At 39.4% G+C, this 17,294-nt stretch overlaps 7 protein-coding genes across 7 annotated transcripts; 4 read left to right on the top strand and 3 right to left on the bottom strand.

Moving 5' to 3' along the window:
- Positions 1 to 932: 932 nt before the first annotated feature.
- BRETT_000620 (uncharacterized protein) lies at positions 933 to 1,955 on the top strand (the record flags this gene model as incomplete). Its single annotated transcript, XM_041279185.1, has 1 exon — positions 933 to 1,955. One exon carries the CDS (start codon positions 933 to 935, stop codon positions 1,953 to 1,955), a length of 1,023 nt encoding a protein of 340 aa, XP_041137399.1.
- A 272-nt stretch (positions 1,956 to 2,227) lies between these two features.
- On the bottom strand, positions 2,228 to 4,303 carry BRETT_000621 (uncharacterized protein; the record flags this gene model as incomplete). The annotated part of the gene is made up of 1 exon (XM_041279186.1): positions 2,228 to 4,303. One exon carries the CDS (start codon positions 4,301 to 4,303, stop codon positions 2,228 to 2,230), a length of 2,076 nt encoding a protein of 691 aa, XP_041137400.1.
- A 1,056-nt stretch (positions 4,304 to 5,359) lies between these two features.
- BRETT_000622 (uncharacterized protein) lies at positions 5,360 to 6,676 on the bottom strand (the record flags this gene model as incomplete). Its single annotated transcript, XM_041279187.1, has 1 exon — positions 5,360 to 6,676. One exon carries the CDS (start codon positions 6,674 to 6,676, stop codon positions 5,360 to 5,362), a length of 1,317 nt encoding a protein of 438 aa, XP_041137401.1.
- Positions 6,677 to 7,236: 560 nt separating this feature from the next.
- PRE9 (Proteasome subunit alpha type-3) lies at positions 7,237 to 7,941 on the top strand (the record flags this gene model as incomplete). The annotated part of the gene is made up of 1 exon (XM_041279188.1): positions 7,237 to 7,941. The coding sequence occupies one exon, from the start codon at positions 7,237 to 7,239 to the stop codon at positions 7,939 to 7,941; it is 705 nt and encodes a 234-aa protein (XP_041137402.1).
- Positions 7,942 to 8,333: 392 nt separating this feature from the next.
- PHB1 (Prohibitin-1, subunit of the prohibitin complex (Phb1p-Phb2p)) lies at positions 8,334 to 9,170 on the top strand (the record flags this gene model as incomplete). The annotated part of the gene is made up of 1 exon (XM_041279189.1): positions 8,334 to 9,170. One exon carries the CDS (start codon positions 8,334 to 8,336, stop codon positions 9,168 to 9,170), a length of 837 nt encoding a protein of 278 aa, XP_041137403.1.
- A 984-nt stretch (positions 9,171 to 10,154) lies between these two features.
- Positions 10,155 to 12,341, top strand: BRETT_000625 (uncharacterized protein; the record flags this gene model as incomplete). Its single annotated transcript, XM_041279190.1, has 1 exon — positions 10,155 to 12,341. One exon carries the CDS (start codon positions 10,155 to 10,157, stop codon positions 12,339 to 12,341), a length of 2,187 nt encoding a protein of 728 aa, XP_041137404.1.
- A 215-nt stretch (positions 12,342 to 12,556) lies between these two features.
- On the bottom strand, positions 12,557 to 17,062 carry BRETT_000626 (uncharacterized protein; the record flags this gene model as incomplete). The annotated part of the gene is made up of 1 exon (XM_041279191.1): positions 12,557 to 17,062. One exon carries the CDS (start codon positions 17,060 to 17,062, stop codon positions 12,557 to 12,559), a length of 4,506 nt encoding a protein of 1,501 aa, XP_041137405.1.
- Between the last annotated feature and the right edge of the window lie 232 nt (positions 17,063 to 17,294).

A 17,294-nucleotide genomic window follows, 5' to 3' on the forward strand; every position in this document is an offset into this window, starting at 1 on the left:
TCATGCATACATCTGCGCTTTATCTTGCTTACATTTGAACTTTTTGGCCGCCTTAAATTCATCGTTACTGTAAACATCCAAATGCACTCCGCCTCATTCTACAAATCCTCAACTTTCGTTACAAAGCAACAAACAGGTTGATATGAAGCTTGGATACTTGTTAAGAAGTACATAAACGGTCTGGAAATCAGAGCTTTTTATAACGGAATACGACCACAGCCAATTTGAGGTTTTTTAAATAGGCAAAAATATGAAGAATAAAACTAAAATTCAGGCAAAGGTAAGACAAGAGGGAATACAATCTGTATGATGATATCTGGCGCTAAATTTCGTATTCGGTTTACTGACTCTATTTAGTGCACTGCGATTCAAACATAATTCGTTTTTGATCCCTAACAAGGTTTTTATCGTTTTACCTCGTATTTGACAATCATTTTGACTCAATTCATCGTAGATCTAGGGTATAATTTCCTAATTATACGTAAAATAATGAAAGAGATCTCTCTTATTGCCTTAAACTGAACACCATCATTTTACATCGGACTGGTTTGGTCCTACCGTTGGATTCAGTTAGGGAATAATGCGTGGTAGCTATTTTTTGCCGGAAAAAGGAAGAAAGGGGGGGGGGGTAAAAAAAAAAAAAAAAAAAAAAACAGCCTGATGCTACGCATTAGGGATAAAGCCCGAAGTTATACCACGAAATTATGCCGTTCGGTATTTCGGACATTTCAAACGTTAAACTATTAAGCATAGAAAAAAAAGTTAACAGGTAGACAAAGTTATTAATAATCAACGTGTAACATAATTAATCTCTTTTTTCCGTGTACTTATAAAGACGGATCAATCTGCATTATAATTTCCTTTTTACCGAAGTATTTGATTACTCTAGCGTATCTATCTAGCAGAGATCAAAAGTAGGCCGGTGAAAAAATATGACTAAACTTATCTCCGTTAATGAGTGCGATGTCCAGGATGCACATTCAAACTTGGACCAGATTGAACTATATTCTACGAAAAGAGCAAAACTAGACAATGAGAGAAACCCGAAAACAGGAAAGTTGACAAGACCATGGCACTTTGAAGTTGTCCCTGGATTTTTCAAGCAGGACGATGAGGAAACAGATGATGCTACCTTTGATTTTATAGATGAGCATTTTGGATTGAAGTTGGAATCCTGGAAAGATGTGATAGAGAAGGTCAAAGAGCTGAATGCCAATGCAAAGAAAAACGAGGAGTACAAGCTCATCTTCTTTGCAAGGCATGGACAGGGCTTTCATAACATGGGTGTTGAACTTGTGGGGTTGAAAGACTGGGACAATTACTGGTCAAAAAAATGTGGAATGACACTTGAAGATGGTACCAAATTTACATGGGGACCGGATCCAAAGCTTTCGCCCTTGGGAAGAAAGCAGGTTTCAGCTGTTCATGAGGCTGTTGAGGCAGAAATCAAAAGAGGTATGCCTCTTCCAACCAAATTTTTTAGCTCTCCATTTACAAGATCTGCCAGCACTCTGGTGATAACATGGAAGGATCTTTTGATCTGTAAGGACGGTGATAAAGAAGCAGAAAGCAAGTTACTTGGCGAGAGAATGCACCCATTGGTGAAAGAAGACTTGAGAGAAACTATCGGTCTTCATATGTGTGATAAGCGTGCAAAGAAGTCCGATTTCTTGAAGGTCTTTAAGCAGTGGGGATTTACAGTGGAAGATGGATTCCCAGAAGAGGATATTTATCACAAGGATGAGTGGAGAGAGCCGTTATCTGAACAGAGTTTGAGAGCCGACAACTTCTTACAATTTCTGTATGAGAACTACCCGAATGACAGCACTGTGTACACGGCATCGCATGCAGGCGAAATTAGAGCATTCATTACCGCTTTGGGACATAGACAGTTCACCATTCCTACCGCTGGACTGATTCCAATAGTTGTGAAGGGTACTAGAGCCGAGGACTAATCGTGTATGACGATGTTAAAGACTAAGAGTAAAAGAAAAAAGTATTTTTGTGCTGCTTTACATAGATAGATATAAATGACTTGAAAATTAATGGCACAGGCATCATAACGTGTTGCTCTAAAGGACGTAAAACAACAGCAACAACAAAAATATAAGAAGGCATAAGAGAAAAAAAAGCAAAATATCAGTAGGTAGAAACGCAACAACACCGGATCGTTAGAGAAGAACAAGACGCAGCGGAAGTAGAATATATGATAAAACGAAAATTCACATCACTGCTTCGTATCTTGAAGAAGTTTATTCACCTTCTCGATACTCTGCTTCGTGTAGAATCTAACATCAACATCATCATCATTCTCAAATGCTTCAAGAGTAGGCACAATTTTATCAGTCACTATGGTCTTATATTCTGGATATAATCTTTCTGCTATTGAAGCCAACGACTTGGCAACGTTAAATCTAATGTTTGGCACATGGTCTGACTTTAATTCATCGATAAAAGGATATATATCCTCGGAAATGACCTTTGGAGAGAGAACAGGTATCAATTTATCCAGCGCTAGCAAGCACGTGATTCTGCATATAAAGTTATCAAAGTCCTTCGACTGCTTCTTCTCGAGGATTCTCTTGATAAGCTCTTTCTTACACCAATCCTCACCAAAGAACTTCGTTAACTTCTGCAAGTTCATAATAGCGGCTTCCCTGATAGAGTAGACTGGATCCCATAGCCAGTCCATACACAACTGTCCCAATGCCTCATTGAAGAAGGCCACACCGAGCTGTTCTGCCAATAAAGGAATTTGCTGGATGATTGCCAACCTGACTCTCCACAACTTATCGTTGGAGAGAGAGGTGATAGCAGGCAGCAACGATTCGGACAAAAGTTGGATTCCAATGACATCGTTGACAACCTGGAGCTTTGATATAATGTTCAAACGAACTTCACTGAATTCGTCCTTTAGCATGTCCACGAATATAGGAAGAAGATATTTGATGGTGGCATCTTTTCCAAATATGGGAGCCAATCCTGTGATTTCTCCGGCTAATGCACTTCTCACAGATTCTGCCTCATCCATGCTCAACTGTGATATAACTGGAACGATGTCATCAACCATGATGGAACGATCAGCCTTGTTGACCAACTTGCAAAAGGACGAGAGCTCCTTGGAAATCGCTTTCCTAACCTCAGCCTCGTTATCCTTCATCAGAGAGAGAAGATTAGGCACCAACTTCAACGTGTAACTGTCATCATCAAAGTTCTCGGCCAATTTGTCAAAACGGTCTGCAACCATGTACCGGACTCTCCAGCTTGGGTCATTTATTAGAGCCAACAAGCTGTCAAACAACTCTGGGTGATGCGTTCTGTCTCCGAGTAATTGCAAGAAGGAAAGAATGGAGATCAAGACATCAACAGCAAGGAATTTAACGGAATCCTGATTGTCGTTAACGATATTCTCATACATCGACGTGATGATGTCCCAGTGAAACTCATTCACAGTGTCTGGAGTGTGGAAGTTGGCAGCAAGAAGATCTATAAGCTTTGGAAGCTCTGTTGCAGACGCTTTTCTCACCATAGGCGAGTCATCCTGGATCAAATCAAAGTAGAGCTTGAGGAGTTCTGTCCTTATATCAGAAGGAACTCTGATCAAAACACTCTCAAACAATCCAGCAGCTGCAATGTGCAGAGAAAACCACCGCTCTTTGGCCAGCCTTTGAATAAGAGGTAGAAACGTTTGCTGGATTTGTTCATCTGAGAGCGATTTCGATATAAGATTCAAAGATGCCACAGCCTTCTCACGAACAATCGGCTCTTCGCATGCCGAGATCTTTTCCAACACGGGAACCAGTTGTGGCGCATACTCGGGACCACCAACCAAAGAAACAAACTTACCAAGTTCCTCGGCTGCAATTGCTATAACTTCATCTTCGTCTTCTGGAATCACATCCTCCAAAAATGGGATGAGCTCCTTTCTCGTCCGCTCTGGACCCAATGCAATTGCAATCGTGTCCAAACGTTTCATAGCCTGAACTCTGGCTGCAACATCGTCGTGTCGAAGTTCATCCATTAAAAGTGCAATTGGGTACAATTCTTCAACCTGACCCTTTGTTTGCCCTTCAGTGCCATTTGCATCCGCTTCTCCCGTATGCTCACCACCCTCAGGCACGCTGCCTGCAGCAACTGCTGTGTTTGCTGCTGGTACACTTCCAGAAGACGAATTGTAGTCTGTAATGGATGTGGAGGAACCCACATTTCTGCCATTTGCAGATATATTCACTGTGCTGGTATCAGAAGCAGAAGCAGTGGAACCAGCATCAGCCGTGCGATCGTTTGTTTGCTGTGTATCCATTTTTATTCGAGATTTGCTAATATGAAATGTGTTTCAGATCAAAAAGAAAATAAAGATGTAAGAGACGAGTAATGTTGAAGAAAAAAAATGGAAAGACGTGTCGCTTTAGTCTATGCGAAACTAGTATTGTTAGAGATGATTTTCTGCTGTTTGTGAATAAGACTTGGAAGCTGGTATTCTCTCTTGTAAGGCGTCCTTAGATGAAACAAGTGTTAATTATGCTGTGTCAAATGGAATTGAATTTTCATGCAAAATAGCCAAGGGAAAGGGGAAAATTTGTACGGGAAGAATATTGTAATTCAACAAAGATTCCAGACCAACGCGTGCTTTTCCTATGATAAGATCAATTACCAACGACTATGACTGTTCGAACTTAAAAAATATATGCGGATCTTCCTAACTTAACAAGTCACAACAGCTCAAACTAAAAAAAGCTTCTTTCCCGCTTGCCTGACAAATTTAGCTCTGGCATTGAGACGAAGAAAAAAAAGTGAGTGATATCCAAATTTGCGCGAATACTGAAACATTTGGAATAATGCATGGAGGAGGGAAACTGGGTAGGGAGTCAAGAGAAAATGCATTACTACTATAGGGCTGGATGACGAAAAAAAAAAGCAGGGGAGCGTAGGGATAAGCCGGCAGAGAAAAATTCAAGCTAATATAATAAATGTACACTGTCAAGACACAGGTAACAGCAAAATAAAGAGAGCCATAGTGGATTAATAAAGATGAGATTAAGAAAGAGTTAAGATGAAATAAAGTCAAAATGAAATCAAGATAAAGTCTAGATAAATATATTATGCGCTACTTTCTCCTATATATAGCCTGAAGCATTACGTAAAGCAGCGAAATACAGTACTGCCCTCAAATCTTCAGCCTCCACTACCAAGAATGCTGGTTTGTGAAGCAACACAATCAAATTTTACAAATAGTAAATTTAGAAATATACAGTAGTTCGGTAAGATGCAATTGCTGCATTAAGCAAAATGCATGCATAATACATATTTACATATCGATGCAAATTCGTGTTTAAGCGTAGTAAAGAATGACTCCTTTTCAAACATATGTAACTTTAAAAGCCATACCTAGTGTATTTCTGAGGTGCGTAATCAGCCACAAAATCATTCGGCGAATACGCTGCCTGCTTTTTGCCCTAGTAATTGAAAGTAAAAGAGTTAAAATAAAGATTACGAAACCGGACAATCTTAAAGTAGTCGACATCGGCTGACATTGAAGCATTCTCCATCCTCTAATAACGCAGTCTTTAAATGATTTATATGCCGGAAACTGCTGTAAGAAATGCTTCCTTGAAACATTCTGCGGGACACTGCTATTCAATTCGGTTATGTGCTGCTCATTTTCAGGTTCTTGCTTAGTTGAATTGCTCGCAAGGCCAGTTTTATTTGCATCTTGTGAAGATTGAATAGATTTATGTTTTTTCCGAGAAGCTTTCTTCACACTATTTGAGTTTTTTCTTGCATCTTCCTTGGATTTTGCAACAGCAGTTTCAAAAAGAGACATATATTCCTTGAGTTTATCCTCATTCGTAACAAATATCCGACATATTAAATCACGGGACTCGTGCACATTTTCCGCTTTGACCATGACCTGCATGAGATAGAACTTGAGCACATTTTCCTTGCGATGATCCTTAAGGGCCCTAAAAATATCATAATCAGTGCCATGAAGAATATTAACTGCAATCAAGTACCCCTCCATCTGACTGCGAAGTTGCTGTAAGGGGAAACCGTTGGAAAATTCAATAACACAGCACATTAGGAATAATTCAGCATCCACATCAGCAATGACGCCATTATAAATCTGCGTGATCTGCTTCAACAGTATTCCACGCATAAACTTTTCATGTATGGCCTCTGCTTCAATCTGGCCGGCTTCTTCATGAATGTAATTGTTGAAATCTGTCTTTGTTTGCGTACCTTCAGGATCTAAGCTTTTCAACAAAAGATCTACCAATGTCAAGTATAGCTTGAAACACTTAATGGTGAGCAACTTGTCCAAAGATTCTCCATTACTGCCACTTCTATTCTTAATGCTGGATGCCATAATTTGGTGAATTAATGGATGGACGATCTTCCATGCACTTACAAAACTTCGATTAAGATAATATCTTATGGCTATCTCATACTGTGTCTTAATTTTCTGTTGAAACTCGTAATCTATTGAAAAGATATCATTCTGACCATCTGCCCTTAGAATTGGCCTATTGGAGTTTTCTTCGATGCGGTTATCTGCTGTAAGTATTGACGGATGATTTGCATAGGTTAATCCCGACATGTTGAAAAGAGTAATCAAGTTGCGCAAAAGACCCAAGTACACAATAATTCTCCACACAAATGATACAATGGAGTCCATAAGAATCAATCTGTCCTTTTTCTGATCAGTGGACACTAAAAAAGTGTGCCTATGGCAATAAAATGTGAATTATGAAGTAGATATAGAGATGGAAAAAAGGCAGCAGAAAACCCGAGACTATGACCGAATAATGAAATAAAAACATGAAAAGGGAGGGCCAATCCGTGCAATGGGACGTCTATCGACGCGTCTTTAATTTGGAAGGCGACAAAATCGAATGGTGCTTGTGGAGGCCGCGGCCAGATTCAGGCAAGGCAAACAACAAAAAAATCAAACTACAAAAAAAAAATTAAAAATCAAACTCGCGAGTAGGCTAAAGCACAGTAATTGATAAATGTAGGGACAGATACTACAAAACATAGCATAAGTTCTGGGATCATTATCATACAAAAAGAGGTATTAGTTCTCATCGGTAATCAGCAAGTATTTAGCACAGATAATGTCGAGAAGGTACGATAGTAGAACCACTATTTTTTCACCAGAGGGTCGTCTATATCAGGTAAGTGGATTTTTGAATAAAGTGGAAATGCCAGCAGTTCTATATACTAACAAACAGTTCAATGCAGGTGGAATATGCTTTGGAGGCAATCAATCATGCAGGTACGGCAATAGGTGTTCTTGCGGAAGATGGAATTGTTCTTGCTGCCGAGAGAAAAGTGACAAGCAAGCTTCTTGAACAGGATACTAGTGCAGAGAAAATGTATGTGCTAAATGACAATATATTATGTGCAGTGGCAGGTATGACAGCAGATGCGGGAATTTTGATAAATTACATGAGAGAGGAGGCTCAGAGATATCTTAGTGTGTACAATCAGGACATTCCTATTGAGACTTTAGTGAGAAGAGTTTGCAACGTCAAACAGGGATACACACAACATGGTGGATTACGTCCATTTGGTGTCTCGTTTATATTTGCTGGCTATGATGACAGGTATGGCTTTCAGATTTACACAAGTAACCCATCTGGAAACTATTCAGGATGGAAAGCAACCAGTATTGGTGCCAATAACACAAGTGCTGAGACTTTATTGAAGCAGGACTACAAAGATGGAATCAATCTTGATGATGCAAAGAAGCTTACCTTGAAAGTTCTTAGTAAGACCACTGACAGCTCAAAGCTCACAAGTGAGAAGGTCGAATTTGCCACTGTTCAGCTTACAAAAGAGCAACCTTCATTGAAGATATGGAAGCCAGCTGAAATAGAGAAGTTACTTGAAGAATCTGGTGTCCAGGATGAGAATGATGATAAGGAGGACAAGAATTAAAAATAAGTTGAAAAAAGCGAATGAGAAACATACCAATCTACAGATATATGCGTATAGATAATATAGCTTAGGTATAAATTGATGTATGCAAGTAGTAAAGGCTGAAGTGAAGGATTTATGCTCGAGAAGGGGGACCGGATGGTTTGAATTGTGGTACTGATGTAGTGATGGAAAAAAAGAAAAAAAAAAAAATATGGAGAGGCAAGAAGAATAATATCGAAAACCAACAAACATGCAAGCGAGAAAATACAACGTTGCGTGTTGACTTAATTGCTAAACGCCATATTTTTGTTATTTGTTATTTTACACAAGCTGGTACAATAAGGATCATCAGTAGTGTCTGCACTTGATATACGCTTGAGTTGGGCCTTTTTTTACATTTACTACCTAAAATGTCCAAGGTTGCTGATATAATTGCTAAATTGGCAATTCCAATTGGTGTGGGTGCTGTTATTGCCCAGTCTTCTTTATATGATGTTAAAGGTGGTCAGCGTGCAGTCATCTTTGACAGATTCCAAGGTGTGAAGCAAAAAGTTGTGGGCGAGGGTCTTAACTTTGTCATTCCTTGGCTACAGAGACCAATCATATATGATGTCAGAACAAGACCAAGAGCCATAAATACAGTTACTGGATCGAAAGATTTGCAAACAGTCTCTCTTACATTGAGAGTTTTACACAGACCAGATGTCCGTGGACTCCCTTGGATTTACAGAAACTTGGGTCTGGACTATGACGAAAGGGTTTTGCCTTCTATTGGAAATGAGGTGTTGAAAACTGTGGTTGCACAGTTTGATGCTGCCGAACTGATCACAATGAGAGAGTTGGTTTCCAAGAGAATTTGGAAGGAGTTGGAGAAGAGAGCAGAAGAGTTTCACATCAAGCTTGAGGATGTGTCTATTACACACATGTCTTTTGGAAGAGACTTCACTAAAGCTGTTGAGAGAAAGGTGATTGCCCAGCAGGATGCTGAAAGAGCAAAGTTCCTCGTTGATAAAGCTGAGCAAGAGAGAAAGGCTAATGTTATAAGGGCAGAGGGTGAAGCAGAGGCTGCAGAGCATATTTCGAAGGCACTTAATGAGAATGGTGATGGCTTGTTGTTGATCAGAAGAATTGAAACATCAAAGCACATTGCTGACACACTCAGCCGTTCGCCTAATGTTATTTATTTGCCGGATGGTTCCAGAAAGGGTGGAAATCAGGCATTGATGCTCAACATAGGAAGAAATTGAGGTGCTATGATGTAGCCCGATGGTCTCTTGAGACCAAGTTATCACTTTTCATGTAGATAGGAAATAGTTGCATGCAATTACGTGTGTATGCAGAATTCATCAATATCAAGATAAATGTTACTTCATTCTTAAGATTATGCTGATATATATGGACGTATTACTGCTGGTGTCCAGTGTAGAAATATCTGAATTTGTCACGGGAAGGAATTCATTTCATGAAAGTAATGCATATGTGATGATATTATGCCAGCCAAATGTCCAGGGACAAATGTAGGTGTCGATTGAAGTCGATTGACGTCTGAGGTGAGGCAGATAAAATGTGTGGGTTCAATTATTTTTTTAGTGCTTTCTATTAGAAATCCCTAGTCCCACTTTTTAATAGATTTCGAATGCCGAGCAAAAAGCCAATTCGTCATTTATTCGTAGCCATCAGTACCAGAACATGTCAAATAGAAATTGAGGGCAATAATGCAAACCCTTGTTTGCAGCTTTGCAGTATGAGCATGAGGACTTCAAAAGAAGAATGTATATTTATAGATCTGCATAAATCATAGGCGTAAATCATTGCGAGGCGTTAGCCAAAACGTTTTCTTCATCTCAAATTTTTTTTTTTTTTTTTTTTTTTTTTGACGTCTTCTCATGCAGTATCTGAGCATGTGAACTTGTATTGCAATTCGATTGTTATGTCAGCTCCCTCCCTCAAAAATTCGAGGGGAGGACCTATATTTAATTTCTTTGATCTGCTTTTCAAATACCTCTATCTGCCTTGTATTATTCCTTCTTACAAATTGCAGAAAGATATCTTTCAAGCCTGAAACAATTTATTCAATTGCAATACGGCTTTGCACGTTCTTGAAGTGTATTGCTAATTAACCGAACGTTGAATCTCATTGGCACAGGTTGGCCAAGTGTTCTCTTCCTTAATATCGACTTCCACTAGAGTTTCACTGCTTAACTGCATTTCTGTTTACTTCATAGTCTGTAATGGAAAGTTTACAGAGGTTGGTTGATCCAGCTAGAGAACAGCAAAGTGAAAAAAACATGACTGTGCCTACTATAAAGACGGAATTCCATAACATAGAGCCAAAGACAGGCAAAGTGATCACACAAGCACATTTCAGCGGTCTGGTCAATACTAAAATTGCGTGCTTGTCCTGCCGGGACAAGAAATTGAAGTGCGACAAGAAGCTGCCTTCGTGCAGTCGGTGCCTATCAAAAAATATACCATGTGTGTATCTTTCACATAGGAAAACAGGACCTAAACCCACAACCATACGTTCAAAACGTACCTTTAAGACAAGATCTTCCAGTTTATCAAAAGGACATACCACATCTGATAGCACATCGCCAATAACCACAATCTCATCAAACGGATCAACTGCAAGTCTGAAATCTCCAACGAGAAAGAGAAAAATGATGGATGACACAGACATCTTGCAAACTGAGCCAACACAGAAGTTGCCCTTGCTGATGCAACCTCCAGCTAAACCTGCTATGCCGGGACTTCGACAGCTAAATTTGGAGCAGGGAAACAACACTGCTTTACCTGTTGTGTCACATAATGGAAACACACCTGCAAGCAATTCCCGCAGAGAGCAATACCAAGGAACGGACGATCTCCGGAGGTTTCTTTCGGCATCTAAATCGGAATCTCGTGAAGACATCTTGGGTCTCAAGGATGTGGGTCTTACTATAGTGGATATCGACAAATTTCATAAGTTTTACTTTAGGTCCAACATTCGGATCTTCAAGTATTCCTCGCAGAGATACTACGCAAAGTTCCTCCAGGATCCAGCTTCCATTTTGCATTACTCGTACATGATATGGACCATTTCCGCGTTTAATCTACCTGAGTACGAGTCAAAGGTCGAGAATATATATCGAAAGGGTGTGCGGATTCTTGATCTCTATTGGAATTCCAGTGCAGATACCTGCCGAATAGATAGCTTAACGTATCTTCATGCTCTTTGCATCAAGGCTCAATACGAATTTCTGTCTGGAAAGGAGGTTAGTTCGGCACTCACCATCTGCTCCGCTGTTCGTATGGCTCAGATGATGGGCTATGATCAAATTGACATTTCACCAAACACTTTGACCACGCCAACTGTCTTTTTCAAAACTTTCCCTGGTGGATTTGCGAGTGATCCATGCGCAAGGATGTTTGCTTCTGAGTTCAAGGTTGACGATAATTTAGATCCCGAGATACCCCTTATTGAGGAGAAAAGGAGAGTATTCTGGGAAGTCTACGCGATTGACAAGTGGTATTCTCTTGTTACTGGTTTGCCGTGTGCATTTTCCATCGATAGTAGGTCTCTTATTTGCACAAAACTCCCATCACCAACAACATTTCTTCCTCTCAATAGTGATCCCGATTCGGTGGGTCATCTTCCTGCAAACGAGCAGACTAGTTTCTATCTTCACGAAGCAATGCGCAAGTTGGATAAAAACCAGGTTCTAATAGATTTGAACTCGTCCTCTTCGAAAATCCTCTTGCTTACCATTTCAGAGAACATTATCAAATGGTGTAAGATGTTCCTTACCATTGTGGAACTCGGCACGCTTAGGACAGATGAAAGCCTTCAGGCAATCAGATTGAAGATTGACGAATTAGTTAAGAACTTTGAGAACTTGCAGAGTAATCTTCTTTTCTTTGACTTGACAACTGAGCCATTGATGAATATTGTGATTAATAACACGACCACTTTATTATATCAGAGCGTGTTGTTGAAATTGAGCAGTTTATTTGATCTTCAATTTACAGAGGACAGCACCGGCTCTAACATTACTGAAACAGAAAAAGCAATATTCACCGACATATTGAGCGAAGTCTCCGAGTTGAGTACAAAGTTGGTCCAGAGTTTCATTAAAAAGCAGAGAATAGAACATCATTTGAAAAAGGCTCCCGTTTTTATCATATTTTCTAACAGTTTAAAGTCGTTATTGCAGTGTGCAGCATATGTTACAAGATTCCGTAGTATACTTTCACTGGACCCTCAGAAGGAACAATTACTATGGAATCTGATTAATACCACCAGGGATACAATTAGCAAATTAAATCAAAAGCAAAACACTGTCGCAAAGGTTCGCATTATTCTTGAAAAAGGCACAGACTTCGTTCGTAGATCACCGGGATCTTTTTCTTTCTTTGACTCTTTTCTTGATGGGTGGTGATCTTTTTTTTTCTTCCTACAGGATGATGTTCAAGAAAAATGATGATTTTTTTTATTATCATTAAGCTCTATTATTCTTATTTTTCTCTATCGTTTCTTATCGTTGGTCATACCGTCCATATTTTCTCTGGCTAGTCAGTTTATATATTATAATGTATTATTCCACCAAAGTGCTTACTCCATGGAAACTGCGGGCTATCCTGCAAAGACTTTTTTTCAAAATCCAAAGTCAAATGCCGACATATCAGGTTCTGCAAACGTTGAAGGTGGTGGCTGGACTCTTTTGGATGAGGCCGGTTTTGCTTTTGTTGAATTGGACGCATTGTTGAATTCAGATCCAAATCCAAACTGATCAAGAACGTTTGGCACCTTCTTTGCTGAATCAGAAGAAATTGGTTTAATTTTAGGTGAAGCATATTTGCTCTTGTAAGGGTGGGTATTCTGTTGAGCCGTAAATTTCCAATTTCTGGTGGTCAGCAAACCAATCCAATCGCATCCCATTGTCTCGTACATGGCAGCCACCTTAACGACAAACCTGAACTCCGTTTCCGATTTCAGTTTCTGGGCACCTTCTAAATATTCTGCATTTCTGTTTCTAAGGCTATTGTACATCACTAGAAGAACAGGATCTTCATTATTTGCCGAATTGATCTTATGAACGTCATAGGTTTTCGACATTTTAAACTCCGGAATCAACCGCTCGATATCAACAATAACCTCCTCAATAGGTTTTATCAATGACTGAATTGCCAATCCGCGATCTTTAAATGCCCAAAAGCACCAGCTGAGATACCACCTGTTATTTGTTTCTACAGCCTTTGGAATCACTTCTCTCATTAAAATTCTCTTTAATGACTTACTGTGATCTGACTGATCATATGTCCTCGAAACGGCAATAGCCAATGGAACATCGTGAATCTTTTCGATTATTACATCCACACAGTCATCAATCGATTTAGCCAATAAAAAGAAATATGCTGCATCCATGTACCTATGTTTTGACATTAAAACATAAGCGTTTTTATTGGCAGCGCGAATCCATCTCTTTTCATCAAAGTCATGGCTTAAAAATTTGATCATCTTCGTCTGTTCAGGATGTCCGGATGCCATCTTCCAAAGTCCAAGTAAGATCTTCTTCTTCTTTAATGCCATGTAAAATATCGCACATCTTGAAGGATCCATCTTGCCACCATTCTGATTTTCGTATCCTAAAAACTCATTTCTGGCGATTTTTTCCATTGCCTCTGTCAACTTACGTATGTTCAACCAATATGGCAAGCCATATCGTTTTGCCATCAACCAATTAATCTTCATTCCAGATTGCTCATTAATCAAGTTGAAGAGCAAATCTTTATTGTCCGAATGCATTGCAAAGTTAATGTCTCGCATTGTAATACTTTTGGTAGTCTTCTCGAGTGGATCCATCGTCTTGGCAATATTGATCTGGAAAAGCCTTGATCCTAAGTAGTATCGTAAGGCATTATAATCCAAGACATGACGATACTTCAATAATATATCCTTCATAATATTGACAGTATATGATAACGTAATTTGCTGATGGCCAGTCAAATACGGAAGCTTATGTTTCTGAAGTCTTTCCATAAGGAAGTCAGCCGTTTCGGTAGTGAAAGTGTCCTCTTCAGAATGTAAACCTCCAGATATTGAATCAAGCAGTTTGTGATACGACTCACGTTGACGGCTATCATTGGCCTCATCATCGGGTGCCAAAATGTCAGTGTAAATAATGTTCAAAGAAGCATCTAAAGCATGCTTATTACCAAAGTCTATCTCTCTTAGGTCATGACACAACTTAACAAGCACAACTTCAATTAATGCAAATCTACCTGTAAAGAGCATCTGGATAATAAATTGTGGATGATAAAGTGGAAGTGGACCATTCAACGCCGTACATAAGTGGAAAATATCGCTGGACACAATTTCAAGAGTACCTATAGCTCTTCTTGTAATTTCATCCTTAACTGGGTCAAGCAACTTATCACTAATGTAAAACTGATTTCCGGATCCCATGACTAACAATCCATCAGACATCCATATAGAATCTCCAATCTCATGTGTTGTTTGTTCGGCAATGCTGACCTTCTTAATTTTTGCAAACGTTGGACTCTGATTTGTATAATCATATCTCAGTTGGGTGTATAGTAGGCTGTAATGATTGAATCCAACAGATAATATTGCCTGATGATACTGTGTTGCTGTCCAATCGACATCTTTAATACTCTCATCGAATTCTTCTGAATATTCCGACGTACCTAGTCTTACATCCCAAATTGTTAGCTTATTTGCCTTTTCGTTTGTGATGGCAAGCTTATTAACCGATGAACCAGACAGAAATGTGCTATTCACAATGCCTGTCATAAAAGAATTTTTAGTATGCCAGCAGATTTTCGACTTAGTAACTGTGGCATAAAAAATTCGCACGTACCCTTCCTTTGAGATAACGGAAAGAACGTCTCTACCAATAAAATCGATTGAAGTATTCCAGCCAACAGGATCCACTGCCGAAACCTTATGAATCACCTCATCCTCAGCAATTGGTAAACTCTCAATATCAAATGATTTGATGTTACCCGAGTTACCGTCACTTCCAAGTGTGACTTGCCATGCCTTGCATGTTTTATCTTTATACACCGCAAGTAAATGACAGCTATTCTCAGATAACTCTGGAAGTAGGAAAAAGCACATTGCTTTACTTGAAGTGTCAATATCCAGTGTGCACAATTCAGGTGCCAACTTGGTGATTGATGTGTGGTACTGTGATCCAAGGCGGCAATCGTAACAAACCAGCTTACCTTCAATTAAGCAAATGACGTATTCACCATGCTTCCAGATTGAAGCATCGATAATCGGTGTTTTTGTTAGAATCGTCGACCTTTTATTAAGAGTCGTCCGGTTATTTCCCAATGGAATTACAGACCATAGGAAATTCTCATTAAATCTCGTTGTGGATAGAAGAGACGAACCATCATTGGATCGAATCAATCTTCGGATTGATTTGTTGTGTCCGGTCAACTTGTCCTGCAATTGACCAATTTGGAAGGTTTTCATTGGTTTAAAACTTTCCATCTCTTCATCATAAGTATTATTATTATAATCCGAATCATCCCCATAAAAGCTAAAGAACTCGCTAAAGCGGAATCCTATGATTCTGATGGAATTTTTGAATGTATCCTGTATTGCCATAGTAATTTCGCCATTCTTACCATATCTATCTGGTGATAAATGATAAATAGCAAGTGACCTGCAATCGCATGGCATGCAATGATGGTTGAGCTTTATCTTGCATTTTCTCATATTTCCATCGGCATCATACTTCTGATTCAACTTCAAAACGGACATTTCGGTTGGGACCGGACTATCCAAATTTGTCAATGCATAAAGTTTGCAACTGCTTGCTCCATCAAACACCATACAAAGCTCTATTTGATCTCTCAGGATACCGTTAAGAAATTGTAACTTCTTTCTTATGGATTTCTTCAAGAATTCAACTTTTTTCCTATTTGAAGCCAAAATCTTGCCCTCTTCTTCCAATTGTTGTTCTGACTGTCCGTTAATCTTGTCTAAAATCTCGCTGACTCCGTTGTCAACAAAGTCATTATCTAAAAATGTTGCAAACTTTGGCACACCATCTTTACGAGCAGTTGGATCATCCTCATACATGTCTATTTCCCCATTTTTGCATATCTCAAAGCCTGTATCAAGTTTATAAGTACTAAATACACGAATTGTAGAGTCGGAAGCGACCGTATAGAGAACATTGTGCTGCTTCTTATCAGAAATCAACGAAACAACACTCTGATTATCCGTTGAGCCCTTCATCCTGTTAAAATCTAATTTCACGATCGAATTGGAAGTCTTCAGAATGTTTAAATTCTCGTGTGTTGCATCAGGTTGCAACGTGGAAGAATTTGATGAAGAGACCACTCTAATTCCAGAGCCTACGTCACCATTATTCCTAAGAAATGATTTCCAACGCAGACTAGTGACAACACTAGGATGAGGAACATAGTATAGCTCAAAATCGGCACTGTCTATTCCATAGGAAAGCCGATGCCATATTTTCACCAACTTATCACAAAAACTGACACTCGCTATGCAGCTTGCATTGGGTGAAAACTCAACTTTGTGAACCGGATTAGGCTGCCTCATGTTCCATAGCAATTTTCTCTTTAGCACATTCCTCTCCTGATCCTTTTTGTAGTAAAACCTCCACAATGAAAGTGATTTGTCCGAACCGGTAACAAGTTCGCAAGAGGTATGTGAGTTGAACTCTTTTGGAAGACCCAGAAAGTTTGCCGAATCCTCATCTGCACTCCCAAACTCACATGAATCGGACCAAGAAAGGCAATTTATTTTCGATTCATCGTGCAAAGCCTGGAAGGAAGTCTCGAGACTCCAATTGATTCCGAGTTCGTCAAGATCACGCCTCCCACCAAAGTTGAAACTGTAGAAATTGCTGATTGTAGGAGTGTAGACAAATATCGTGCTCTGAATCGCAAGGGCTATCTTACCATTAACCGAATTGATATCCAATGCAAAAGCATCTGCTGGGAGATATATCGTTTGGAGATGACGTCCGTTCTTTGTCAAAATGACCAAATTATTACCCGATAAATACGCTAGAATCTGTATAGAGTTCCAGTTGGTATACTTGCAAGCTTCCGAAGATCGGTTCGGCTCGCCGGGAAGAAAGCTGATAGCCATAATGAGCTTTCTCTATATGCTTATAATGGTCGATTCTTCGTGGGAAAAAATGAACAAAATGTGTATATGTAGAAGAGGCGTTTATTTGTTTCACTGAACTTTTCAAGTTTGTAAGTCCGGGGCCGGGAGGATGCAGGAAAGATGACGAGATGTAGGGAGGTGTTGAAACTGCAGAATTCTGCAAGGGCTGATATCTATTTTTTTTTTTCCTCCCTGATTCCCTCAGTTCCCC

This window comes from Brettanomyces bruxellensis, chromosome 8, assembly GCF_011074885.1.
Source record: "Brettanomyces bruxellensis chromosome 8, complete sequence".
NCBI lineage: Eukaryota > Fungi > Ascomycota > Pichiomycetes > Pichiales > Pichiaceae > Brettanomyces > Brettanomyces bruxellensis.